The sequence below is a fragment of the Canis lupus genome, chromosome 20 (genome assembly GCF_003254725.2).
Source record: "Canis lupus dingo isolate Sandy chromosome 20, ASM325472v2, whole genome shotgun sequence".
Classification (NCBI taxonomy): Eukaryota; Metazoa; Chordata; class Mammalia; order Carnivora; family Canidae; genus Canis; species Canis lupus.
This window is the reverse complement of record NC_064262.1, coordinates 48,385,735-48,411,257: the sequence shown is the minus strand read 5'-3', so window position 1 is coordinate 48,411,257 and position 25,523 is coordinate 48,385,735. Positions and strand designations below refer to the sequence as shown.

Sequence of the window (25,523 nt, the reverse complement as noted above, 5' to 3'; positions counted from 1 at the left end):
CTGATTGGCTGTAGGGACGCGCGCGGCAGGGAGGGGAGGGGCCGACGCGGAACCGAGGTTAGTCTCGCGCGGCCGTCGCGAGCGCGTGAGGGACCCTGTGTCTTGTCGCGCGCGGGTAGACAGCGGCAGCAGCAGGAGCAGTAGGGGGCCGTGTGAGGGAGCCATGAAGCACTATGAGGTAAGGAACGAGGAAACCTGCACCGAGCGGCCGCTGCAGACTCATTCGTTTTTCTTCTTCGCGGGACCACGGGAGCCCCCTTTTCTGCTCCTGCGCCCCAAAGGGCGAGCGGGACGGCGCACGCGCAGTGGGCGCTCGTTGTGCCCCGGGGCCACTCGTAAGTCGCAGTGCGCATGTGCAGAGGGGTATTTATAATTCTGCTACCCGGGCTGGTTTGGGGTTGCCTTTTCTTGGGGGTCTCTGCAGGATCTGGGAAGCTGGCAGGTTCCTTGCAGTTCCTCCAGCGGGCGGGGAGGAACAAAGGTGCGGGACGCTCGCTCCCGATTCGGGGGTGTCTTGTACAAGCTTGCACCGCGCCACCTCTCAGGTTTAGGAAGGGGCTTTGCAGTCAGCCTTCTCGGGCACGACCTTTGGACCCCTTCCCTCGACCTGGACGTCCCGGGGAAGCTTAGGCGGTGAGGGAGGTGCAGTTTCAGGGCTGGCTCCCGCCGAACAGCAAAGCTGATCTTGCTCTTTGGTAATCTAAGAGATCATCTCTTGTCAACCCCTGCGTGTCACCAGGGAGAAATCTCATTGCCACAGCCGTTCTGGAAGCCCAGGTCTTCTGACTCCTAACTTGGGCTGCTTTTTCCCTTAAAACGAAGTCTTCCGATGCGCCTAGCGACCTAAGCTGACAATATAATATTCATAATTTAATTATTTGGTCATTACTGACTTTTATATAACATTAAGTAATAAACTAGTTTATGTTAAAACGCATACTAATAATTTAGCGTCAGATTACTCTTGTACTATGAGATTCTGTTACCTTATTTTGTTATCCTCATAGGCCTCTGAGGTCGGAGACTATTATTATTTCCATTTTTATAGGTGAAGAAATAGTCTCAGATGTCAAATGACTTGCCCAAAGGCCCCCAGATGGTAAATGCAGGACAGAGAGAGGAACTCAGGACAACAGAGTCTTAGTTGCCAGCTCCTAGGCCACACACTGGTCCCCAAATGAAAACCAGCAGGTAGAGGTATCATTTTTTTTCTCCTCAATTTAAAAAATTGTGGCAAAATACACATAACATAACATTTACCATCTAACCATTGGAAGTTCCTGTTCAGTGGCATTAAATACATTCACATTGTGCAACCATCACCACCATCCACCTCCAGAACTCTTTCCTTTTGATTTTGCAAAACTGAAACTCTGTCCCAATTAAACAAGAACTACCTATGCCCCATTCCTCCCGGTCCCTGGCAACCATAATACTGCTTTCTTTTTTCTTTTTCTTTTTCTTTTTTTTTCTTTTTCTTTTCTTTTTTTTCTTTTTCTTCTTTTCCCTCCCTCTTCCTTCCTCCCTTCCTTCCTCCTTTTCTGTCTTTCTTTCTTTCTTTCTTTCTTTCTTTCTTTCTTCTTTCTTTCTTTCTTTCTTCTTCTTCTTCTTCTTCTTTTCTTCTTCTTCTTCTTCTTCTTCTTCTTCTTCTTCTTCTTCTTCTTCTTCTTCTTCTTCTTCTTCTTCTTCTTCTTCTTCTTCTTCTTCTTCTTCTTCTTCTTCCTTTTTTTTTTTTTTTTTTTGACTACCCAGTATGGAGTATGAACTTATGACCCCGATATCAAGACCTGAGCTGAGATCAGGAGTCAGGCTTAACTGAATGAGCCACCCAGGTGCCCCCACCATACTACCTTCTATCTCTATGAAAGTTGACCACATGAGGTACCTCACATATAAGTGAAAGTCCTTGTTTTTATTTACAAGTTGAATACTGCTAGCTGCATCTGTCCCTTTTGTTATTATTTTTGGTAATTAACCCAGAGTCTTTGAATACTTTACCCCAGAAGAAGTCCACACTCATTTTTGAACTAGTACCAAGAATGAGGAGGTAGGATTCTATAATCTCTGATGCCTCATTAAACTTTATGATTATAGATAAAGTTCTAATCTAGTTTTCCCTCTCAAACCTTCTTACAATCTTGGAGAAAAGGCCACAGTTCAAATGATGCAGGATGGAAGATCCATGTGGCATTTTTTTTTTTCTTAAGATTTTATTTATTTATTCATGAGAGACACAGAGAGAGAGCAAGAGAGGCAGAGACACAGGCAGAGGGAGAAGCAGACTCCATGCAGGGAGCCCGACATGGGATTCGATCCTGGGATTCCAGGATCAAGCCCCAGGCGGAAGGCAGGCACTAAACCGCTGAGCCACTCAGGGATCCCTCCATGTGGCATTTTGCAAAATAGAGTTAATTTTAGTTTTCTTAGTTAGCAGCTAGATAAAGTAGGCCTCTGAGGACACTTGGGGAGAGCACTTTTCTTCCAGAAGCTGGGCACAGCCTGACACCATTGTTTGGACTGGAGAACATGTTCTACCTCACTGCAATCTTTTTCCTCCCAGAAGGAAAGGTGAGCTTTAAACCCACTGTTCAAAGTAACCTGGGAGGGCCACCTGAGTGGTCATTCAGTTGGACATCTGACTTTTGGTTTTGGCTCAGTTGTGATCTCAGTGTTGTGGGATCAGCCCCCTGCATCTGGCTGTCTGCTCAGTGTGAAGTCTGTTTGTCCCTCTCCTTCTGCTCCTCCCCCTGCTCTCTCTCACTCTCTCATAAATAAGTGGAGAAAATCTTAAAAAAAAAAGAAAAAAAGAAAAAAAATGTATTCAACAAACAAAAACCCCAAAGTGACCATGGAGGGGGAAAAAAGGTATTTTGCTGTGTTATCTATTATTCTTTGTGAACATTTGCCAAGTACCCTCTGAGGTGATAGCTACAGTTTCTGTGTGGGAGGAGCCTTTGTCTCCTGGCCCAGTTTCACAGATTAAGTTTTACTCCAAGTGTTTGTTGTAGATCAATAAAAATAGCAGGGATGCTTTCAGTCCCATTTAACAAAGTTTGAGTAAAGGTTCCAATGATCTAGATCAAAGAATATATTTCTATTTTGGACTGAGTCCATCCTTTCACCCCAAGTGACCCCCAGTCCACTGAGGGGATAGCCTCCCTCAAAAGACCTTTGTGGTTCTGAGATTCGAAGTGCAACTTACAAAGGATAGACGTGATGCTCAGAAAGGTGTGAGATGCACCTGAGTGTCACGCTGCTTATTAATGAGGGCTGATGGCTGATATTATGGCAGGTAGGGTTCCGGCTGGAGGGGGGATTTGTTGTTGTTTCAGTAACAGTTTACTGTCACTGCCCGTGTTCCCTCTGTGATCCAGGAGGAAAAAGTATCCCTGCAGTGGCCTAATTGAGATGAAGCAGATAGGGTAGATCACTCTTGGGTCCTGGCTGAAGTAGTTTCCTTGGAAGACCAGAGCAGGCCTTGGAATTGTCTTGGGGTCAGATCAGGGTTGATAAGAGAACTGCTTATCCTGCTTATCCAAGGCTACAGGATATTTTTTTTTCATTGCTGTTTTTGCCATTGCAAATGAAAGGTCAAAGGAATGATCCCAGTATTAACTGGAAAAACAGCTGCTGCATCTTGTAAATGAGCTTGTTAATTCCTGGGAAGATCAGTACCTCCCAGCTGGGTACCTGCAGCTGAGGAAGCCTCATCCTCTTGGGGTCCCCACTGCCCTCATTTAGGATCCTCCACTCCCACAAAAAAGGGTCATTCAGTTGGTGCTTGTTTTGTAAATAATCCTAGGCCAACGTAGTACCTTGTCACAGGCAAGTTTTGCTTCAGCTTCCTCCACAGGCATAAGTATGTGAAAGTTCTGGAAGTAGGGATCCCTGGGTGGCGCAGTGGTTTGGCGCCTGCCTTTGGCCCAGGGTGCGATCCTGGAGACCCGGGATCGAATCCCACGTCGGGCTCCCGGTGCATGGAGCCTGTTTCTCCCTCTGCCTGTGTCTCTGCCTCTCTCTCTCTCGCTGTGTGTGACTATCATAAATAAATAAAAATTAAAAAAAAAAAAAAAAGAAAGTTCTGGAAGTAGAGTTCTGGTCTGGAGGCAATTGTGTAGAGCCAGAAAACTAGACAGGAAGGTGAAAATTAAGGAGCAAGTTGACCAGCCTGTCATGGTGTCATATGTGTGTGGGCTGTAGACAGGCCTGGGGCTGAATCCTGGCTCTGCCACTCAGTAAATAATTGTGTGACCAGGACAGCTTGATTAACCTCTTTGAGCCTTTCTGAGGCTGCTCCTTGGGGGCAAATGAAACCTACTGTGAAAGCAAAGGCTAATATTAGAGAATGTTACGAAATTGCTGGAAATACATCATCAAAGGATATGCATAAAAGGGGAGGTGCTACATGTAGCTCTGGTTCATTTCTTTTTACTGTTGTGCACAGTTCCGTTCTGTGAAAGAAAATCTAGTTTGATTACCCAGTCCTTCAGTAAATCTCCAGACATCCTGTTGAGTGGAAAAAACCACGTTGGAAAAGGTTCGATACATTTAAAAAAGTACCGAATGAGACTTCTATTGCTCATGGATATGTATATAGTAAAAGGATAAATTGCAGTTAGAGGTCAGAAATGTGTGGGAATTACACTGAGGAACCATTGCTTGGAGATAGAGGGGTTGGGGGAAGGCTTTAGCTCTGTCCATTTTATTAAAAAAAAAAAGGAATCTAATATAAATATCTGTTAAATCTGGGAGGTGGGATCTGGGTGTCTGCTATTTTTTGTATTTTTTCTTCTGAATTCTTGTCCTTTTGGAATAGGTGAAGGGTAGTTAGGGTTTTTCTGGCTATTGAGCTTTTATTTTATTATTTTTATTATTTTTAAAGATTCTTTTTATTCATGGGAGACAGAGAGGCAGAGACACAGGTAGAGGGAGAAGCAGGCTCCATGCAGGAGCCCAATGTGGGACGGATCCCAGAGCCCTGGGATCACATCCGGAGCCGAAGGGAGACACCCAACCACTGAGCCACCCAGGCATCCCTGAGCCTCTATTTTAATATGTTGATCCCTTTGACTTTTGTACCTTAAATTTGGTGCCTGTTTGCAGAAAGGTGTTGTGTTCTGACACAGGGATTGCTTGGTCTCTTCACTCTAAATCCCCTTCTGTGTGCTGCAGCAAAAGAATAGGCCTTCCCAAAATGCCTTTCTTTGGCTTTGATTTTGCATTTGTAGATAGGCTGGGATGCTGGTTGGTGTCTTGTCTTGGGCTGGATAGTCCTGCTGGGTTAATAGCAGGGACAGGTCACTTTTATTGTGTCCATCCGAAAACCTGAGAGGTGGAGTACTCTGTCCCCCCATTTGTGGATAAGGAACCCGAGGCTGAGAAAGGCGAGGGAACTTGCCCAAGGTCACGTCGTGGCAGAGACAGGATCCAGACCTAGGTCTGTCTGGTTCTTAATCCAGAGAAGAGGAATCAGGTGGGCACGAGTATTCTACTTTACATATAAAGAAACGGAGGCTAAGAGAAGCAAATTAAGTTGCAGAAGGTCACAGAGTCAGGAAGCAGTGTAGCCGGACTTTAGCCCTGGGTTTGCTTATGTTGTTTTTGGCCGAGCTGATGCTTCCAGAGGCTGCTGGTGGCCAGGTGGGCTGTGCTGTTCCATTGTTCCCAGGGAGGGAGCATGGGAGCATCCCTGGAGGGAGCGTGGGAGGGGCTCCGTGGGTCAGCGTGGACTGCTGGCGGACGGTCTCCCTTGGCCCTAGGTTTGGATGGGCTTGCTTGCCCCCCAGAATTCTAGAAGTGAGAGCCCGATTGGCAAGCCAGGAATGCCACCGTGAGGTGTAAAGACCTTCCTCGTGTTGGTGTGCCTCAGGCTGGGAGCCTGGGTTTGGGCGGGATGGGAAAAGCAGGGCTTAAGTAGAGGGCGGGGCCGGGGTGGGATGGTGGGGCGGGGCTTAGGAGTGGGCGGGGCCTAGGCGAGCAGGCGGGGTGGAGGCGGGGCTGAGGGGGGTCGGTGAGTAGGAGGATCTTAGTGGCAGGAGTGGGTGAGCGCAGGATGGGACTCAGGAGCTCCCCTGAGCTGCGAGCTGCGCAGAGCCTCTTGAATAGCTCGTTCCTGAGGAGAGGTAAGTGGAGAGTTGACAGCCCTGAGTGGGGACTGTGCTAGGAAGGGACTCGATGACACAGTTGAGTTTGGTTGGGAATCTCTGCACTCTTACTGACAGGTTTGGCCGGAGACGTTGGGCTGGTTGAGTTCAGCCTACGTCTTAACACCTTCTTGCTGCTGTTGCCAGTGGCAGCTGAGGATGTCTTAATACCCGGGGACAGCCAGAGCATCGTCCTCGTCATCAATACACTACTGATGTTATACTTATTCTTAGTGCTATTTATCTGTTAACTCACTTAATCCTCATAATACATCTGTGAGGGAGGGACTGTTCTTGTCTCTGTTTGACAGGTGGGGAAACTGGGCCACAAAAAAGTGAAGCGATGCACCCTTGGTCCCACGGTGAGTGGCAGAGCCAGGGTTCTGCTAGACCAGAGGGGGCTTCCCTGTGGGTGGGCCCAGGTCCTTGTGCACTGAGGGAAGAATGAAGTCTGTGGTCGTGAAGGACATGATCTTTGGAGGCCACCGGGTCTGCCCTTGGGACAGGCACTTTACCTGCTTGAGCTTCAGTGTTCCCAGCCGTGAAGCCAGGATAAGGACACCTGTCTCAGAGGGCCATGGGGGGTGTAGAGTGTCCAGCACGCTTCTTGGCCCACAGTCAAGATACAGAGCATTAAGGACAAATTGTTGGACAGATGACCAGTCAGTCAAGTTATTAGAAATGCTTTCTGTGCGTGGCCTCTTTTGAATGCCTTAAAACTTGCCTGTGAACAAGGCCATGGAGGCTTGATTCATTGGACATGCTGCTGGAGATGGATTCATGCTAAACAATAGGCCCAGAAGATGGAGGAAGAAGCTTGTGATCAGTCTTGATATACTGCCACACACATTGGAAGTCAGATTTTGGGATCTACTTTTTCTCCACGGGAAGATCCTTGGTGAAGTGGGAGCACAGTCAGAACCTACTTTTTGCCTTATTGTGATAAAAAATCGTCCCAAGAAGTGGGTGCTTCAGGTGAGCCTGGTCTTCTGATGTTACCATTCCCTAGTCACCCAGAAGCGGGGCAGCCTCTGTTCTTGTCCCTCCTGGCCATGTTTCCCACCCAATAGCAGCCAAAGGGTCTTTTCTCATGTAGATGGAAAAATCTTAGCACTTGTGGCTCAAAACCATCCCTCAGAGACTTCTTGTCATCCTCTGTCCCCTGCTTTCCTCATTCATCCCTAAACTTCTGTTTTTCATCTCCTCAAATACCCGCAGCCATGCTCCTGCCCTGAGCACATGCTGGTTCCTCAGCCAGAAATGCTCTTCCTCGTTTTCTCCTGGTCCCTTTTTTTTTCTTCTTTCTTTCTTTCTTTCTTTCTTTCTTTCTTTCTTTCTTTCTTTCTTTCTTTCTTTCTTCTTTTTTAAAGATTTTATTTATGGGGGTGTCTGGGTGGCTCAGTCAGTTGGGAGTCTGCCTTCAGCTCAGGTCATGATCCCAGGGTTCTGGGATTGGCCCATGTCAGGCTCCCTACTCAGTGAGGAGCCAGCTTCTCCCTCTCCCCTCCGTTCATGCTCTGTCTGGCTATCTCTCTCTCTCTCAAATAAATAAAATCTTTAATTTATTTGAGAGAGAGAGGCAGTGAGAGAGAGCACAAGTGGGGAGGAGAGGGAAATGAGGGACTTGATCCCAAGAGCACGGGATCATGACCTGAACTGAAGGCAGAGGCTTAATGAGTACCTCCCACCCCCACCTTCTGTCGGGTCCCTTCTTATTATTGAGAGCTCAGTTTTAAAGTCATGCAGAGAGGCCTTCCTGGACCATCCTACCTGGAGTAGGACCTCCGCCTCATCCCCCAGCACCCTGTTCCTCTCCTTCTGGCCCCCCTCTGGCTGTGGTTGCATTTTCATTTGGGTACTTCATGGTCAGACTGAGCTCCATGAGGGGAGGGACTCTTTTTTGTATCTCTTTCCTGCAGCTTCCCCAGCATCTGGCCAGGGCCTCCTTGTTGAAATGAGCAATTTGATGAATAAATGCATCTCCTGTGGTCAGGCTCCTGGAGAGCAGAAGGGTGATTGTGGGGCTGCTGCTGGGACCTGGCTGAGAACTGTGTCTCATGTGTTGGGCTGAGCTAGTCCTTAGTGATCCTGATCGAGGGAAGCTGGCTTCTTATGGTTCCTTGGTCAGGAGCCCCAGGTCCAGCCCAGCCGTGGTCAGCCTGTTCCATATCATCCTTCTCCTCCTCACACTTGGTCTCACCACAAGCTTCCAGCATAGCACCTGCCCTTGGCCTTGTAGGATCCTGACAGGTTGTCCTCATCCAAGCGTCCTTCTGTTGTGGCGATCCACTGTTTTTGTCTGTCATTGACTCATTAGTTCATTCGTTCAACGTTCTTCTCTGTACCTGTCCTACCTCAGGAATACTGGGGTGAACTAACCACAGCCTTTGCCCTCAAAGTCTTTTCATCTAAACTGAGGCCTGAGGACAGGGGTTTTAGGGAGGGGATGACAGGGGCAGGGGGGCAGTTGGTGCCAAGGCCTGGAGGCCAGACTTTGTGGGTGTCCCATGTTGAGTGATGAGGCCGACTGGATAGAGAGACCCATGGACTTTGTCCTGAGAGTGATGAAGTCCCTTTTCTGTTGATTTGTCCTAACAGTTAAACTTTTAGAGGGCGGTTTATTTTTAGGTCCTTGAGGGGCTCTTCTTGTTTTAGGTGTTTGTTACATAAATGCACAGAGTAGTTGTTTCTTATTACTGACTAGTGGGTGGTGGATGGTGTTTGGGTCTCCCCCCGCTTCCAGTCCCGTGGTTAGTTAGAGATGGGCCACGAGCTTTTCCCAGCCCTCTGAGGGATAAAGGGCCTCTCAGTAGGTCATGGTGACTGGCAGGCTGGCACAGCCCTGTCCCTGTCCCTGCTCGAACCAGGCTCTTATGTAAGCATGTCCCCAGGCCATTCAGTGGGCCCTGCAGACTGCAGGGCTTGTGCCATTGTCCAGGTCCTTCTGAACTCTGTTTTTCCTTTATAATGGGGCCAGGGAGCACTGGCTGGGTCCATGCCAGTTTTGTGGTGGGGCCCGTGGGAATGGTGTCTGTCCTCTGGGTGAGGGCGGGTCGGCCAAATTTGGGGGAGGGCGGTTTAGCAACTGTCACTGGAGCATCATAGATCATCAGGAAGCAGGACAGAGCTCAAAGAACTGGAGCCTCCACTATTCTTGTGGGGAGAAGCTGTTTCCTATGACCTCTCAGGAGTCTGACTCAGGTGGGGGGGGGTGGGCTTGGGGGAACATAGCTGTTTGTGGGGTCTGAGGGGAGTATCAGAATTCTTGGGAGGGATGTGTGCAATCTGAAACAGTATGTTGTTGAATACTATTCACTCCAGGGACTAAAGTCTAACAAAATCTTCTGGCTGGGGATGGAGAGCCACTGTCAACCACTGTCACTGTCCCTGTTCAGGACAGGATTGGTTGAGCCGAGCAACCCCTGTCCTAAATAACAGTATTTCAGGAGAGGTGGCTTTGCCCTTCCCATCTTGGAATGCCATCATTCAAGGCTCAGCTTGCATGCCACCTCCTCTGAGAGATTCACATGACCCTGCATGCCACACTCATGACCCTGGTGCCTCTTCTGTTCTCTATGTTCTCTGCACATAGGCCTTAGCACCTTCTGTAAGCCTTGGCCCCTGGCAGGGGCTTCAGTAGATGCTGTGAAACAAGTGACCATGTATGCCAGAGAGAGAAGGCACGGGGAAGGATGTGCATACAGAATTCCTGGGTTCATTTTCCCTTGCTTCATTTTACTGTCGACCAGAGAGTGGAGCCAGCAGAGGCCTGTGGGGCTCAAGGTGCTGCTCACAGGTAATGCTGCAGGGGGAACATGGCCAAGGGCATCTTCCGGGACCCCTTCCTTAACTGTGAGAGCCAGGCTTTTCCTCTTAATTCACCATTCCCTTTAAAGACACAGGTAGGGGGCAGCCCTGGTGGCCCAGTGGTTTAGCGCCACCTTCAGCCCAAGGTGTGATCCTAGAGACCCGAGTCCCACGTCAGGCTCCCCATAAGGAGCCTGCTTCTCCCTCTGCCTGTGTCTCTGCCCCTCTCTCTCTGTCTCTCATGAATAAATAAATAAAATCTTAAAAAAAAAAAAAGACACAGGTAGGCCTATTAAAAAAAAAAAAAAAAGACACAGGTAGGCCTAATAAACATTCCAGAAATCCTGCACTCCTCAGCTGTCCTCCTTCCATCCCAGCATGCACAGTCTTCCCCCTTGGTGTTTTCATATTCCTTAAGTTGATTGAGATATACGTATATATCCTATATTTGTGTAGATAGTCCCCCCTCCCTCAAATTGGTGACTTGGTTTGAATCAGTGGTGTCTCAAGATCCAGGAATTAGGGATCCCTGGGTGGCTCGGCAGTTTGGCGCCTGCCTTCAACCCGGGGCGTGATCCTGGGGTCCCGGGATCGAGTTCCGTGTTGGGCTCCCTGTGTGGAGCCTGCATCTCCCTCTGCCTGTGTCTCTGCCTCTCTCTCTCTCTGTGTGTGTGTCTCTCATGAATAAATAAATAAATAAAATCTTTAAAAAAAAATCCAGGAATTAGAGTCTTTTCCCCAACTTGGCACCTCTGTGCCCTAGTCCAGGCCCCATTGAGGTCTCTGGTCTGTGTTGTTTCTGAGACTCACTGCTGTGTCTGCTTCCACATTTGCCCCTGGCAGCGAGAGGGATCTTTCTCAAAACCAGAGCAGGTTGTGGTGACTTCCTAAAGTACTTGTCTGGGTCTCCCTCCACTCCACCCTTCTCCTCAACTGCTCACTCTCAAGTCCATTTTGCTCCAGCCTCTGCATGTTCCAGAGCCCTGCCAAACTGTGTGCTGCCTCAGGGCCTTTGCATTTCCCACAGGGAGCCTCATGCTGGTGCTCCCTCTTTGGCTTCATTCTGGCTGTGGCTCAAATTACACTTCTTTAGAGGGACTTTCCCTGACCACCTCCTGTGGTGCTCTGGGCCCCCTGTCCTGCTTTCTTTTCTTCATAGCACCTGGTATATCCTGACCACGTGATAGATGATAGATAGGTGATAGATGCTTTGCCCCTGTTCCCTTTGAGTGTGAGCAGGTCTGGTGGGGGAGCATGGCCTCTCAACTGTGCCCACCATTCTATCCCAGCACCTGGAACATTGCCCAGCATACTGCTCTCACACATAGGTCTTTCCATTCATCAAGCCCAGCACCTAGCACGGGCCCAGCACATTGAGGGGCTCAGTAAGCGTTTCCTGAGAGAATGATCGGGAACTCCTCAGTCAGCAGAAAAGGCTGGTGGAGCTTCCAGAGGCATCCCCCCATCTCTGCCTTACGTGCTTTCTCAGTGAGCTGGAGCTCTCCATAGGGCTGTTGAAGGGCATTTCAGATTTAATATCCAAACCTGAGCTCCAGATTTTCCCTCAAACTTGCATTTCCCCACTCCAGTTATGGCACTTCCAGCCTTCCAGTCACCCAGCTCCTAGGCTGTTTGACTGCTTATTCTCTCACACCTTGCATCCCAAAGTCAGCAAATCCTGTAGCTAAGCCTTCAGAGTACTTCTGCAGCCACTTCTCATCAGTACCCCCACCATCACCAGGCCCAGGCCCAGGGTCGGCCAGCTTTATCTGTGAACGGCCAGAGAGTAAATATTTTGGCCTTTGTGGGCCATACAGCCCCTGTGACATCTTCTCAACTCAACCATTGGAGAAAAGCAGCCATAGATGACACATTAACCAACGAGTGTGGCCACATTCAATACAACTTCATGGATCCTGAAATTTGAATTTCATGTAATTTCCACATGTCATGAAACAGGCTTCTTCTAATTTTTTCCAACCATTTCAAAATGTAAAAGACCATCTTACCTTATACAAGAACGGGCGGTGAACCAAAATTGACCTATGGGCCATAGTTTGCCAGCCCCTTGGTGTAAGCCATCTTCTATCTTGACAGAATTGGGCTCCCTGTTTCCAACCTATTCCCCTGTAGTCCAGAAGAATTCTTTAAGAACCCAAGTCAGGTCGTATCCCTGCGCTCCCCCAGAACCCTCCAGGGTTTCCACTTCACTTGGAATAGAAGCCAAAATCTTCATGTGGCCTCTGAGACCCTGCACAACCTGTCACCACCCCCCAGTCCCTTTCTCCCTTCCTCCCTCCAGCCCCACAGGCCTCTGCACTGTTGCTTGAACACACCAAGAATGCTGCACCTCAGGGCCTTTGCACAGGCACTTCCTCTGCCTGGATGTTCTCCTCAGATTTCTCAATAGCTCTTTCCTCCACTGCATTCAGAGCCTGTCTCAGCATCTCCTCGGGAGGCCTTTCTTGACGACTTGATATAAAACTGCATACTCCCCCTTCCCCTTCCACTGCCTGTCTCTTTTTCCTGCTCTGCTTTTCCTGTAGCACGTGGCATCTTCTAACATTAGGTGTAACTTTGTCTTTCTTCCCCACTCCCGCTAAAATGTCATCTGCATGTGGGCAAGGATTTCTATTTCTCTCCACAGCTGAATCGAATCCCCAGAGTCTTTAACAGCACCTAACATGGAGTGGGTGTTCAGTCAAGATGCGGTGAATGAAATGAGCCTCAGTTTCCCCAAGAGGGGATTAATAGTCAAAGACAATTTGTTGAGAATGTGTCCGGCAAAAAAAAAAAAAAAAAAAAAAAAAAAAAAAATGTGCCCGGCACACTGTGAGTACCGGAGGCATTTGCTGTTGGCTGTGCGTATATTTAAGGCTGGCCACGGGGCTCCCAGGGTGGGCTGTTCCGGGAGAGCTTCCGGGGTGAACTAACCTGCCTGCCACAGTGGGCTGGAAGTGCTGGACGCAGGTGGGTGGTCAGCCTGGATGAGCTTCTCCTGCTGCTCCCATCAGCCTGTGTTTGCAGGGCTCAGTGTCTCCTGGCTCTTCCCCCTTCTTGGCCTCATGGCACCTTCCTGCTCAGAGATGCAGAGACCACACATGGTCACAACCTCGACCTGGCCAGGTAGTGCAGGGGTGCAGAGAGGGCAGAGCCAGGCCATCCCTAGAGGGTCTAGGGCCAGGGACAGCCCTGGAGGAAGAGCATTCAGTTCTAAGCCAAACCAGATGGGGTCCTGCCCCGGGAGCTTGTGGCCAGGTGTTGTTGGGCTGTGACTTATGGTCCTGAGCCTCATCCTCCCTGTCTGTAAAATGGGGTAACGGTGCCAGTCCAACAGGGTCAGTGTAAGCTGGTGGTGGCTGGGTGCTTGGTGTTCATGGCCCCCCAGGGGGTAGGGCAAGGATGGGGTGGGGAACCGCCCCAGGGAATGGCTGAGGCCCTATTGGGAGGGTCTGGGTCGCTGGAGTCCCTCAGGGGGATGATGTTGGGCTTCTTCCAGAGGGCAGGGCCCGTTTGAGGAAGGCAGCCCTGGTTGAGGTGGCTGTCCCCATCTGTGACCCAGGAGCTTGTGCAGCTGTGGGTGCCAGCTCCCCCTTCGGAGACCCTGGGCTCCCTCCTAGGTTGTCCAGGCCAGGGCTCTTCAGCGGGGTCGAGTGAGCAGGCAGGGTTTGGGGCCGTGAGCATCGAGCATTGTCTGTGTTAGGTCCTCTTCCGAACATTCCCATTGAGCAGGTGGAGAAGCTAAGGCTTAGGCAGGGAAGGCTGGTCTGAGTCCGGCCTCTGCAGCGCTGCCGCTCACTCAGTGTTGGTGTCCATGTCAGTGTCACCAGCTCCCCGCCCCCCCCGCTGTTCTGTCTGTGGTGGCCACGACAGGAAGTGCGAAGGCCAGGAAGGCCGCTGGCAGCTGCTGAGCCTGCCTAGGCCCCTCTGTGTGGTGTCGGGAGGTGACAGGCCTTTCATCTTTGGTATCTGAGTGTGCTGGGGCCTCTAGAGGATGAGGCCTGGTGGGGAAGCCGGCTCAGCCCTTGGGCTCCCCTGCAAAGCACTCCCTGTGGGGGTGACATGTTCTGCAGAGTCTGGACCCTCCAAGACGAGTGTGCTGGAGTTGGAGTATCAGCAGGGAGGGGGATGCCTTCCAGATAATCAGATCCAGGGGCCTGTCCTTCACTTCTTTTCCTGTTGGCATTCAACTCTCCTCCTCAGAGTGGCCGTGGTATCACATCATGGTGGTGAGCAGGGCCTTTGGATCCTAGCAGGCGGGTTGGCACTGGCTCTGGCACTTCCTGGCCATGAGCCTTGGGTGAGGGCCCCCTCATTTTGGAGCTGCCTAACCGGGGTCACAGTTAGCTTACAGACCCAGGGGAGGATAGGTGAGTTATGCAGGTGAAGGCCTTAGCACAGTCCTTGGCACAAGGTAGGCATGTGATAGATGTTACTCGCAGAGGCACTTCCAGATGGCATAGGCCCCAGCAGCTCTGCTCTGGGTGGGACAGCGTTCCCTGGAGGCCAGGGAGATAAGGCCTGTGCCAGCCCCGGGGTGGGTGGGACGTGCGTGGGCTGTGGGTGCCAGTGAGTAGCAGGTCAACAGGCCTGAGACCCTGAGTCCCTGCCATGTTGGTTCAGTGTCCCCTTCAGGTTGGGCTTCCTGTGATCACAGTGACCAACCTGGGGTCACAGGAGCACCCAGAGAATGTTCTCCAGGATGCTGCTCGGCTGCATGGTGCTCCGCCAGCCTCTGTCCCCCATCCCAGAGCCTAGGGACGTTGGCAGACACTAGCTCCTCTTGTCTGGCCAGCAGAGTGGGAGGTGGGAACTGGCTGGTGAGAGCCTGGGAGTGGGTCGTTAGTGTCTCCCAGCCCTTCCAGCCTTGGTGACATTCTGCCCCCACCATGGCACATTGGGGAGGCTGGTGCAACTGCCCCAGGCACCTCAGAGAAATGGGGTCACGAGCAGAGGCCACTGGGGAAGGAGGTATTTCTGGCGGAGCAGGTGCGGCCTGTGCTGGCTTCCTGGCAGCTGAGCCCAAGATCTTCTCAGCCACCTTGGCATGAGCAGTGTGATTTCGATATTTCTGGAAAGTGGAAGGGAAAGGGAGCTGCAAGTGCTTACTTGGTGAGTCCAGGCGACTGTGCCCAAACCTCTGCATCCATGAAGTGGGTAAGCTGGCTGGGTGCCCTGCTGCTCAAGGCCAGGCCTCCATCCCCTCAGGACCTGAGTGGGGGTCTTGGGGGCCATGAGCGCCGGGGCCATTTGGCCAAAGTATGTGTCAGGGCCTTTGCCCAGCCTAGAGTCCCAGGCTGCATGGAGCAGGGCTGGCACCCACAGCAGGCCTTTTGTGCCCCAGGAGAAGATGTTGCCCACCAAGGTCACACTCCCCCACACAAGGTGGCCCACTTGCGAGGCCTTTTCCCGGCAAGCAGACCCCTGTGGGGTCCCAGAGAGCCTGCTGGAGGCAGGGTGTGCTGCCTCACGCTGTCTCTGCAGGGGCCTCTGCAGGGTACATGTTGGCTGGGGTGGGGCCCCAGAGGCCTGGGTGGGGGGCTGGGTGTGCTCCTCAACCTTTGGACCTCAGCTTCCTCATCTGAGAAATGGAGCTAACAGCCCCTGCTCCCTCAGCTGTCGTACAGCTGAAAGGGGAGGATAAGGAAAGGGGTCTGTGCTGCAGCTCCGGGCCTGCTGTTCTGGATGTATCCCCATGGGCAGGTCCCATATTAGGATGCACAGAAATTCCAGGTGCATAAGTGGGAGCTGATGAGGGTGACCTGGAAGCCAAGCTGACCCTCAGGCCTCTCCCTACCCTTTGTCCCAGGGGGCCCTGGGATGTGGCCGCTGAGTCTTGTTCATAGATGGGAGGAGTCTGGGGAGCACTGGGCCTGGATGTGTTGGTGAAGATGGGGACGCTGAGGCTCAAGAGGGGGCTGGGCTCCCGCCTGGAGGCCTTGCAGGGGGCCTGGGTCCTGTGGGCCATGGCTGTCCGGCAGCTCCGGCAGGATCAGCGGTCACAAACTTCACACCTGGCCTACATGGTGCCTACTCCTGCCACTGCTCCCTTCTGGGGCTCAGGTCAGAAACTTCAGACTCCCTCCCCCCACTCCTTCAGACCTTCAGCAGACCCTGTGCTTTTTGCCTTTATAGTCTCTCCAGATTTCCAGCACTTTTCACTCCTCTGTGGCCACCTCCCTGCTTCCACCCCCCATTATTGCCTCTGCCCTAGTCTGATTTCCCAGGAGCTGCCTGTGAGCACGTGATCCCACCCCTGCTCTACTCCCAAACCCTTCCTGGCGCCCCCCTCACTCCGGGTAAAAGCCGGAGCCCTCCCCATGGCACACAAGGCCCTGCATGACCTGCCCTGTCCCTTCCCTCCCCCCTCACTCACTCTGTGCTGTCCACAGGGCCCTCCTGCCCCTCAGATATGCTGAGGTCAGTGCTGCCGCAGGGCCTTTGTACTTGCTGTTCCCTCTGCCTGCTGCACTTGTTCCATTCCCTCATGTCCCTCTGGCCTTTGCTCAGATGCCCCTTCCTCAGGGAGGCTTTCCCTGACCACTCCCTCGAAAATCGGTTTCCTCCCCCACCTGCCCTCTCCTCTTTCTGTTTTTCTCCATAACTCTTGGCGACACACCATGTCACTGTTGCCTATCCCTCCTCCCCCACAGCGCACGCAGGCTGGGGCACGCTGTTGTGTGAAGGTTCGCTGCAGCCCCTGAGATGGGGGAGGGAGGGGGGCAGGCAGGAGTGGATGAAGGAAGGAAGGAATGGATGGATGTGGGGCCCTGCTCTCAAGGCCTCTTGGCTGGCAGGTGGCAGAGCCCGAGGCAGCGCTCGCTCTCTTGGTCCCATCCCGGTTGCCTGGGTGACCAGGGTGTCTTCCCGCGGGGGGAGTGCAGGGCGCGGCCACGAGGGGGCAGTGGAGAGGCGAGGCCGCCGCGCTGGCCAGCGGTGAAGGGGGTGAAGGGGGTGAAGTGCGGTGGGGACGGCCCTGCGGCCCCGCTTCTCCCACCCGCACGTGTCTTGCTATTGTTAGGGTTGGGGCTGCGCGGTCACCAGCTGGATGAGCATCATGGCACCACCTCTCTGACCTTGGTGCCCTGTGGTTGGGCTCCTTCATGGCCGTGCTCGGACTTGGGGAGAAAGGGCCAGGCGCCCTGCTTACCTGCCAGTACTATTTTGCCCGTATCGGTTTAATCGCATTTACTCTTTCTTTAGGGGGATCACTTTTAGGCCGGGCACGTTTACATACTTTTTTTGGTTGTTATCTCTGTAAGTCTTACAGTAATCCTGTAGGATGGCAGGTGGGGGCAGCTCACTTTAGAGATGAGAAAACGGAGGCTCAGAGAGGTTGAGTTACTTGTCCAAGGCCACACAGCCAGGAAGTAAGTGGGTCCCCTTGACCTCAGAGCCTGGGGGATGTGCACGTGGTTGTGGAGGCCCTTGAGCCCTCCTTGTGAGGGGGCCGCTGGGCCTGTGGTAGTGCCTCTGAGGACCTTGGCCACATAGAGCCTTTCAGCATGGAGCCCCTTCTGGGTTGGGATTGCTGGTGAAGAAAGACAGCGAGTTTCCCCGGGAACTGGAGCTGGCTTGGTCACTGACCCTTTCCCTTGGTGAGCAGTGCCCCAGAGCTGGCAGGAGGGTCCAGCTGCCAGAATGCTGGACCCCCCGGGGTCACTGGAGCAGGTGGGCATGTCTGTAGGCCTCAGAGAGGCTTCCTTGGAGCTAGGTCCCCGGCCCAGGATAGGGAGAGCTCCAGGCAGCAGCCTCCACCCTGTTGCTGCCCTGGGGTTTGGCAAGGTGGGTAGGGCCCCCTGGCGTGTGGTGCAGGAGGAGCAGGGCAGGGCCTTGGCTCAGAGGGTAGTGGCCAGGGAGCTTTAGGTCGTGATGTGTGTGACCTTGGGCAAGCCCAGTTGCCTCATGCAGGTGTTTACTGAGCACGCCTTCTTGCTGGGCTGTTCTGAGTGCTGGGAAATGGTTGAGAACAGGACAGTCCTTGCCCTCAGGAGCTGCTATCTGGGGGTTGCTATTTTTGAGTCAGGAAGGGCCTCACTGAGAATTTATCTAAAGGCCCAAGGACATGAAGGAAGGAGCCCCGAGGGGTCTGGGGAGAGTGGACCAGGCAGTGGGAACAGCATGTGCAAAGGCCCTGGGCCTCTCATGTAGTTGCATAACTGCTCTGCTTTCCCATTGCTCTGGTTTTCTCATCCGCCAGATGGGGTTCATCCCTAGAGCCTTGCTCTGGGCACTGGCGCTGGCTCAGAACAGTCCTCAGAAAACATCACCCCCTTTTCTACTGGTGCTGTGTTGATCTGCAATGTATTTCCATGAAGACAGTGAAGGCCAGAGGCCCTGCTGCTCAGCACTGGCTCTGGTCACTCCTCTCCAGGCTGGGGAAGGCTGCAGCCTGGCTCCCACCCCTCTTTCAGGGTGGGCTGCGGCCCCACCCTCTGTCCTGCCCTTCCCCCCACCCCCATGCCTTGACCTCGTGGCATGCCACGAGTTGCTGTTGGCCAGACCCTGGAATCTCAGGCGCCTGGGTGAGAATTCCTCCCAGGCTAGTGGAACTGTCATCGCAACGCCACATTCCCGTGTCTCAGGCCAGCGTGTCTGCTCTGTCCTTGTCCTCTGTGTCCATTGTGCTTGAGGCTGTGGTGCCACACCCCCTGCTTGTGGTCAGTGCTGGGACCTAGGGCCAGGGGCCCCCCTCACCCATCCATCGAGTGTAACACCCCTCCCAGCCCTTCCCCTGCTTCTAGCTCCCTTAGAAGGGCTAACCTCTCCTCCCTTCTGCTGGCCTGTCTTCTCCCCAGGGATGAGGCCTGGGCCTGCTGCCTACCCTGTGCTCAGGAGCCCTGCCTGTGAGCTGTGCTTGGCAGCTGTCTGTACCCTCTGACCTGGTCTAGGCCTACCCTGGGCCCCACCCCAAGCTGGTGGCCTGGCAGGCGTGTGTGTGTGTGTGTGTGTGTGTGTGTGTGTGTGTGTGATAGAGAGAGAGAGAGAGAGAGAAGGAGAGGGAAGGAGAGAGGGAGGGAAGGAGAGAGGGAGGGAAGGAGAGAGAGAGGGAGGGAAGGAGAGAGGGAGGGAAGGAGAGGGAAGCACAGCACAATGTGGGGTGGTGTGGGCTGGGGAGGGGCACGGTGGGTGGATGGGTTCTGGGACCAGAGACTGGGAAGCACACGACCAGCTGGGTCCCTGTGTTTAGGCCCTCAGTATAGGGGGGTTGGATGGGAGTGGTGAGCCCTTGCTGCTCCCTGCCTTGGGACCTTTTCTTGATGGGTAATTGGGGCCTGCCTGTTAGCCACCCCCCTGAAAATAATTGATTGAGGTGAAATCCACATAAAAGTAACCATTTAAAAATGAACAGTTTAGCAGCATTGAGTACATTCACACTCTTGTCTGCCCCGCTGCAGCCACACTTTGGTTTAGTTCCAGAGTATTTCCATTGTCCCTAAAAGATGCCAGATTCCCATTAGGCAGGGTGCTCACTCCCCTTCCCAGCCCCTGGCAGTGCCGCCTTTCTGCCTCCTTGCATTTGCCTATTCCAGACATTTTACATAAATATGTGATTCTTTGTGTCTGGCTTCTTTTCCTTAGTATATTTTTTCCCCCTATGCCATCTAGCATAACTTTTATTTCGCTTTTTATTTTGCAATAATTACAGACGTATGGAGAATTACAGAAATAGTACAGAGAGGTCCTGTGTCCCACATCGCCCTCACCCCTCAGGGCCTTTCAGACCTCTCTCATAGTGAAGGCTGCTGGGTCCTGGGATTTGGGGGCAGAAGAGTGGCCCTGAGCTGAGGCAGCCCCACCCTGCCGGGCTGGGCCCCTGGGTGCTTCCCCGAAGGCCAGGCTTACCTGTGGGAGGGCGCGGGCTCCTCTCCTCCAGCCTGGGATCCGCCTGGGCGCGTCCGTGGTTGTGGCTACTGGGAGTGTGCCCCTCTACCGGCCGCCCCTCCCGCCACCAGCTTCCTCTCCCGGCAGCCAGTCGGGGGCCCCCGACTCTCCCCGGGACCCTGGTCTGGTGCCCAGGTTGGGGGAGAGGAGTAGGATTTCAGCCCTCCCTCAGCAGCTGGCCAGCAGGGAGAGGGGCCGGTTGTATTTTAAGCTATTGAGTGGTTCAGCAGGAACTCAGAGGCCTCCTCTCCCAAGAGGCGCGGTGCTGCCTTCCTGCCCCACACGGGCTCTGGAGGCATGTGGGCACTGCCCCCCTGGGACCCAGGAACTATTAATATACCTGCTGCCACGGGGCAGGCCCTTTGCCTGCCCATGGCCCTGCTATTCTAGCCCTTTCTGGCACATTCTGCATGTGCCTCTTCCCTCTCCTACAAGTCCTCTTGCTGGGGCCCGGCACTCTGGGCAGTAGGACCGGCTTCATTTTTCTGGTCCTTCTCTTTGGCTCAGAGGGACTCGGTCACCTGCCCCCCAAGTCCACACAGCTGGGCAGAGCCTGCCGTCGGCAGCAGGCCCCCTCCGTCTAGCACAGCATCATAGGCGGCGTAGGCCAGGGATGGGTGTTGGGCCGTCTCCTGTAGGTGGTATGGAGCGGGCATAGCGTACATCGGCAAATGGGCCTCTGTGCCCGCTGGCTCGTGCCTGTGCCCTTCCCGCTGGCAAATGGGCCTCTGTGCTGCAGGATCTGCACCCAGGCCTTTGCCCTTCCCGCTGGCTCGTGGCCTCAGGTTTTGGGGCACTGTCAGGCACCGTGCTGGTGCTTCGCTCACACTGCCTCACGACCCTTATGGCTCCTTGAAGTCCACGCCTTCCTACCTGCCCCCCAGCAGAGGCTGAGAGAGAAGTGAGGGGCTGGTCACCCAGTGACTGCATGGTGGGGCCAGACTCAGTCCTGGGTGCTGCCCACCATGCCCCGTTATTGGGGGACGCATGGAGGGAGCTGGCTGCAGTGGATCCGTCTGCCTGGGCTGCAGGTGGGTGGCTATGTCCTCAAAGAGCCCAGGCTGGGGTCCTGCCCTGGGGTTCTCATTCTGCTCCTTTCCCCATCTGCCTCTGACCAAGGGTCTACCAGGGGGTGGGACGGATTCTCAGCACCTGCTGGCCAGGGGCTGACTTGAGGTTAGAGTCAGCACTGCCTGCCACGGCCCCATGTCTAAGAGCATCTGGGCCAAGCCCCCTATGGGAGCACTTGGGCCTTTTGGGATCAGCTGACCACTGCTGGGCCTCCATCCAGCTCCAGCAGTTCACGTACTCACTGCTCTTCCAGGTACCTTCTGTGACCTGCTTGGGACGGGTGGGCTGCATCCTCCCTGAGGTCGCTGTCCCTCCCAGTCTGCCCTGCTGTTCTGCTCCTGTCTGGCCACTGTGTGGGGACTCAGGCAGAGCTGTGGGGTGGGGGCGGCCAGGCAGTGTGCTCTGGGCTTTGTGGGGCTCAGGGCCTAGGCAAGGGTGCTATGTTGGGCGGACGCAGTGGGAACACTGCCCTAGAGGTGGCCTTGAGTGAGGTCTGCATGGACCTACAAGTGAGAAGTGAGTGGAGAGGCAGGGCAGGGAGGCAAGGGCCAAGGGCTCATCAGTGCAGGCTGAGGATGCAGCTGGAGACTTGGTTTCCTGACCCTTTACACGCTTAGAGGCTCTCTGCACCAATAAGTCCGGAATCTGTCACCTCCCTGGGAACATAAATGCACAAGGAAAGTAATCCGCAGAGTCTCTTACAGCTCAGGAGGGGAAATGGATGATCTATCTCTCGGATTCTCAAAATAGCTGGGATTTCTCCAAGCCCAGTGAACTTTGCGGGCCTGAGCTGGGCGCCGGGGCTTGGGTGGCTCGTGGGCCGCTCACCCTCCTCCAGTGGCTGACCCCGCCTTGCATGGGGCCTGGGCTGGAGGCACCTTGGTGCCCGCCGCAGGGGAGGTATCCCTGCCTCCCTGGGCTGTTTGGGGGCTGTGTCCACCAGAAAGCCTCACTTTTGGGGAGACCCAGCCCCTGGGGGTTGCCCCTGGGAGGTCTGTGGCACGGCTCCTGGGGGGCTCAGTCTGGGGCAGTTTTATATTTAGCTGGGCCATGGCTGCGGGGCACTCGGGTTACATCTGCACAGAAGACGGCGGTGCCAGGGCAGGCGCGGGCTCCTTTCCAGCACCGCGGCAGAATTTGATCGCGCCGGCCCGGCCCAGAGCTGCTTCGCGTGGGGAGGTCTGCGGTGGGGGCTGAGGGCCGGCAGCTGGGGCCGCTGGCTGCGGTGGGCAGAGCGGGGCAGCATGGACCTGAACATGAGCATGGTGGCCCGGGAGGCCAGCCAGGGCCTCGGCCCCGGCCCTAGTCTCGGCCTCAACGGCCTCCCCCGGATCGCACCCGCCAAAGCGACCAAAAAACCTAAAAAGGCCGTTCTCTTCTTCGAGGTGGAGATTCTGGACGCAAAGACGCGGGAGAAGCTGTGCTTCCTGGACAAGGTAGGACTGTGGCGCCAGCTGTACTGGGCCAAGGGCACTGGGCCTGAGACCCTGTGCCTTCCTGGGGCTTCTGGTTCTGAGGACATGGGAGCTGTCCAGCTGGACTGTGTCCCTCCAACCTGTGTCCTGACACCCCACCTACCCCTCAGGAGTACGAAGGGTACTTACTGTCCCCAGGCCTGTCGCTGCCGGCTTGGGGTAGAGTGGGCAGCGATGGGCCTTGGGTGTGGCCAGGAGCTGGCCTCCTGGTGGGAGGAGGTGAAGTAGCCTCTGTGGACCCTGCAGGGCTTTGGGGCCTGGGCAGAAGGTGGGAGTTCTGAGACCTGCCCCCTGTCAAGGCTAGGAAGGGGGAAAGGGCTCCTGTCCCAGGGAGTTCTGGCCCCGAGAGGGCCTTCACTCTGAGGGGAGCTGTAGCGGGGGCGAGGAGGAGAGGCAGAGAAGCGGGCCCAACTTCCCATGCTCCAGCTGTCTCCCAGCTAGGCCAGGGGTGTCCTGGTAAAACCGGGACCTCAGGCCTACAGCTGTTCCCACTCGAGCAGGGCCCTGGCTGCTCCTTTTGGGCATGTAGGTGGGGGGCCTGAGCTCCAGCCTTCCCCCTCCCATAGCAGCTGCCCAGGTCCCCCGTCCATCCCCCCTCACCAGGACAGGTCTTCGATCATGCCCCACCCTGCCCTGAGTTCTTTGCGGCCTGTGCTTCCCCCAGGTGGAGCCCCATGCCACCATTGCCGAGATCAAGAACCTTTTCACCAAGACCCGTAAGTCCAGGGCCCATTTGCCCTGCCCTCCATGACCCCTATGGGCAGGGGCCTCAGGGTGGTACCCCGTCCTGCATGCCTCTCCCCCCAGGTCCTGCAGTGATGCCCTCCCTGTGGCTCAGGCTTCTCTTGGCTTGCCTGGGGCAGGTGGGCCTGCGTCGCCCTTGGCAGGAACGCCCTTGCTGGGCTTTCAGAAGGACAATATCCCGCCTCTACTTGGGCTGTTCTCGGCTGTGTCCTAGAGGCACAGACGTCAGAGGCCTCGTCCATGCGCTGGAGATGTGGGTCCCTGGGCTGTTAGGCTGTGTGCTGTGACGCCCTCCTCTCCCCCACAGATCCGCAGTGGTACCCTGCTCGCCAGTCCCTCCGCCTGGACCCCAGTGAGTATAGCTGTCCGCTTGGCCACCCCTAGGCTCCCGGGTGGCGGTGGGCAAAAGTCCGGGCAGCACTGAGTCCTGGCCGGTCTCTGCAGAGGGCAAGTCCCTGAAGGATGAGGACATTCTGCAGAAGCTGCCCGTGGGCACCACGGCCACACTCTACTTCCGGGACCTGGGGGCCCAGATCAGCTGGGTGACGGTGAGTCCTAGCCCTTTCTGGGGACTCCTTTCCCATCAGCCACATTGGGGTGACTCACCTGCTCCTCGTGCCCTAGGTCTTCCTGACTGAGTACGCAGGGCCCCTCTTTATCTATCTGCTCTTCTACTTCCGCGTCCCCTTCATCTACGGCCACAAATACGACTTCACGTCCAGCCGGCACTCGGTGGTGCAGTGAGTGGGGCCAGGTGGAAGGGGGCGGTGGGGGGAGGGGGGAAGGCCTGCTGGACTTGCCCCAGCTGAGCCGGCTCCCCCCCCAGCCTCGCCTGCATCTGCCACTCATTCCACTACGTCAAGCGTCTGCTGGAGACGCTCTTCGTGCACCGCTTCTCCCATGGCACCATGCCCTTGCGCAACATCTTCAAGGTGAGCGCCCTGGGGTGCGTCCACCCAGACCCTGGCCTCCTCCCAGCCCGACCCACTCGGATGCATCCCCGGACCCTGCACATCCCTGGTGCCACCCTCTGCCAGGCCAGGCCTCATCCCAGCCTTGTTCACTTTCAGAACTGCACCTACTACTGGGGCTTTGCCGCCTGGATGGCCTATTACATCAACCATCCTCTCTACACGCCCCCTAGTAAGTGGCCTTGGGCCCTACCTACCCTGTTCCCCCTGCCATGAGCCCCCCCCCCCCCCCCCCCCCCCCCCGCGTGCCTGGCTCTCCCCTCATGGGCCTCCCTTCTTCACTTCCCCTTCAGCCTACGGAGCTCAGCAGGTTAAACTGGCACTGGCCATCTTCGTGGTAAGCAGGCTGGGAGGAGGGGGATGGGGCGGGGAGTCTGGGGGCTCTGGGCTGACCCTGCTGCTCTGACAGATCTGCCAGCTTGGCAACTTCTCCATCCACATGGCCCTGCGAGACCTGCGGCCAGCGGGTGAGTGGCCTGTCCCAGACGAGGGGAGGTGGGCAGGCTGGTGAGGGAAGGTCTCACTTGCCCCTCCTGTCTTGCCTGCCAGGGTCCAAGACCAGGAAGATCCCATACCCCACCAAGAACCCCTTCACGTGGCTCTTCCTGCTGGTGTCCTGCCCCAACTACACCTACGAGGTGAGGGTCTGCCCTTCTCACCTCTGTTCTTCCTCCAGGGGTGGGGGCCCCACGTGGAGGGACCAGCCCCTAATAGGGGTGCCTGGCTCAGCGGCCGCTTTAGCAGTTTGGAGCATTTGGAGATGGAAAGGCCAGCCTTTCTGGGAGTTGGGTGTGTCAGGCCAGGCTTGCAGCTGTAGGGGGCTGTGGGGGCAGCTTCCTCATGCCCCGGTGTACTCAAGGGCTCTCTGGCGCTGGAGTTCGATTTCTACCCCCTCACTCTGAAAGGGTTTGAGGAGGGGGGTGGCTCTGGGGCGTGGGTGAAGCCTCTGTAGAAATGCAGGCACAGCCCAGCCCTGCCCACCTTTACCCCTGCCTGCTCTCCCCACAGGTGGGGTCCTGGATTGGCTTTGCCATCATGACACAATGTCTCCCAGGTGAGCCCGCTGTCCCTCCGTGGGACCCCGCCCATCCAGGGCCCTGGATGTGCGGCCCCTGATGCCCCTGCTCTGTCCCACAGTGGCCCTCTTCTCCCTGGTGGGCTTCACTCAGATGACCATCTGGGCCAAGGGCAAGCACCGCAGCTACCTGAAGGAGTTCCGAGACTACCCACCCCTGCGCATGCCCATCATCCCCTTCCTGCTCTGAGCTGCTACCCACCTCCCAGGCTCTGCCAAGCCAGGCTTTCATCCCTCTGTCCCAGGGTCATTCTGGGGGAGAGGGGACTGCCACTCTCCAGTGCTTGGAATAAAACCTACCTGTCCCTGCCAAACTTGGACTCTGGCTCTCTTTGGGGTAGGGGTGGTTTGG

General features: G+C 55.0%; 1 protein-coding gene across 2 annotated transcripts; it reads left to right on the top strand.

Moving 5' to 3' along the window:
* Window positions 1–43: 43 nt before the first annotated feature.
* On the top strand, window positions 44–25,485 carry TECR (trans-2,3-enoyl-CoA reductase). Of its 2 annotated transcripts, none has more exons than XM_025457805.3 (13): window positions 44–178; window positions 22,292–22,342; window positions 23,046–23,097; window positions 23,433–23,477; window positions 23,570–23,673; window positions 23,750–23,865; window positions 23,952–24,057; window positions 24,196–24,268; window positions 24,390–24,433; window positions 24,506–24,563; window positions 24,646–24,734; window positions 25,105–25,150; window positions 25,234–25,485. In XM_025457805.3, exons 1-13 carry the CDS (start codon window positions 164–166, stop codon window positions 25,359–25,361), a joined length of 927 nt encoding a protein of 308 aa, XP_025313590.1. In that variant the 5' UTR covers window positions 44–163; the 3' UTR covers window positions 25,362–25,485. The 2 variants fall into 2 exon arrangements, with proteins under 2 accessions (XP_025313590.1, XP_035559232.1); XM_035703339.2 differs by lacking the exon at window positions 44–178 and adding an exon at window positions 9,793–9,939.
* The last annotated feature ends 38 nt before the right edge of the window (window positions 25,486–25,523 follow it).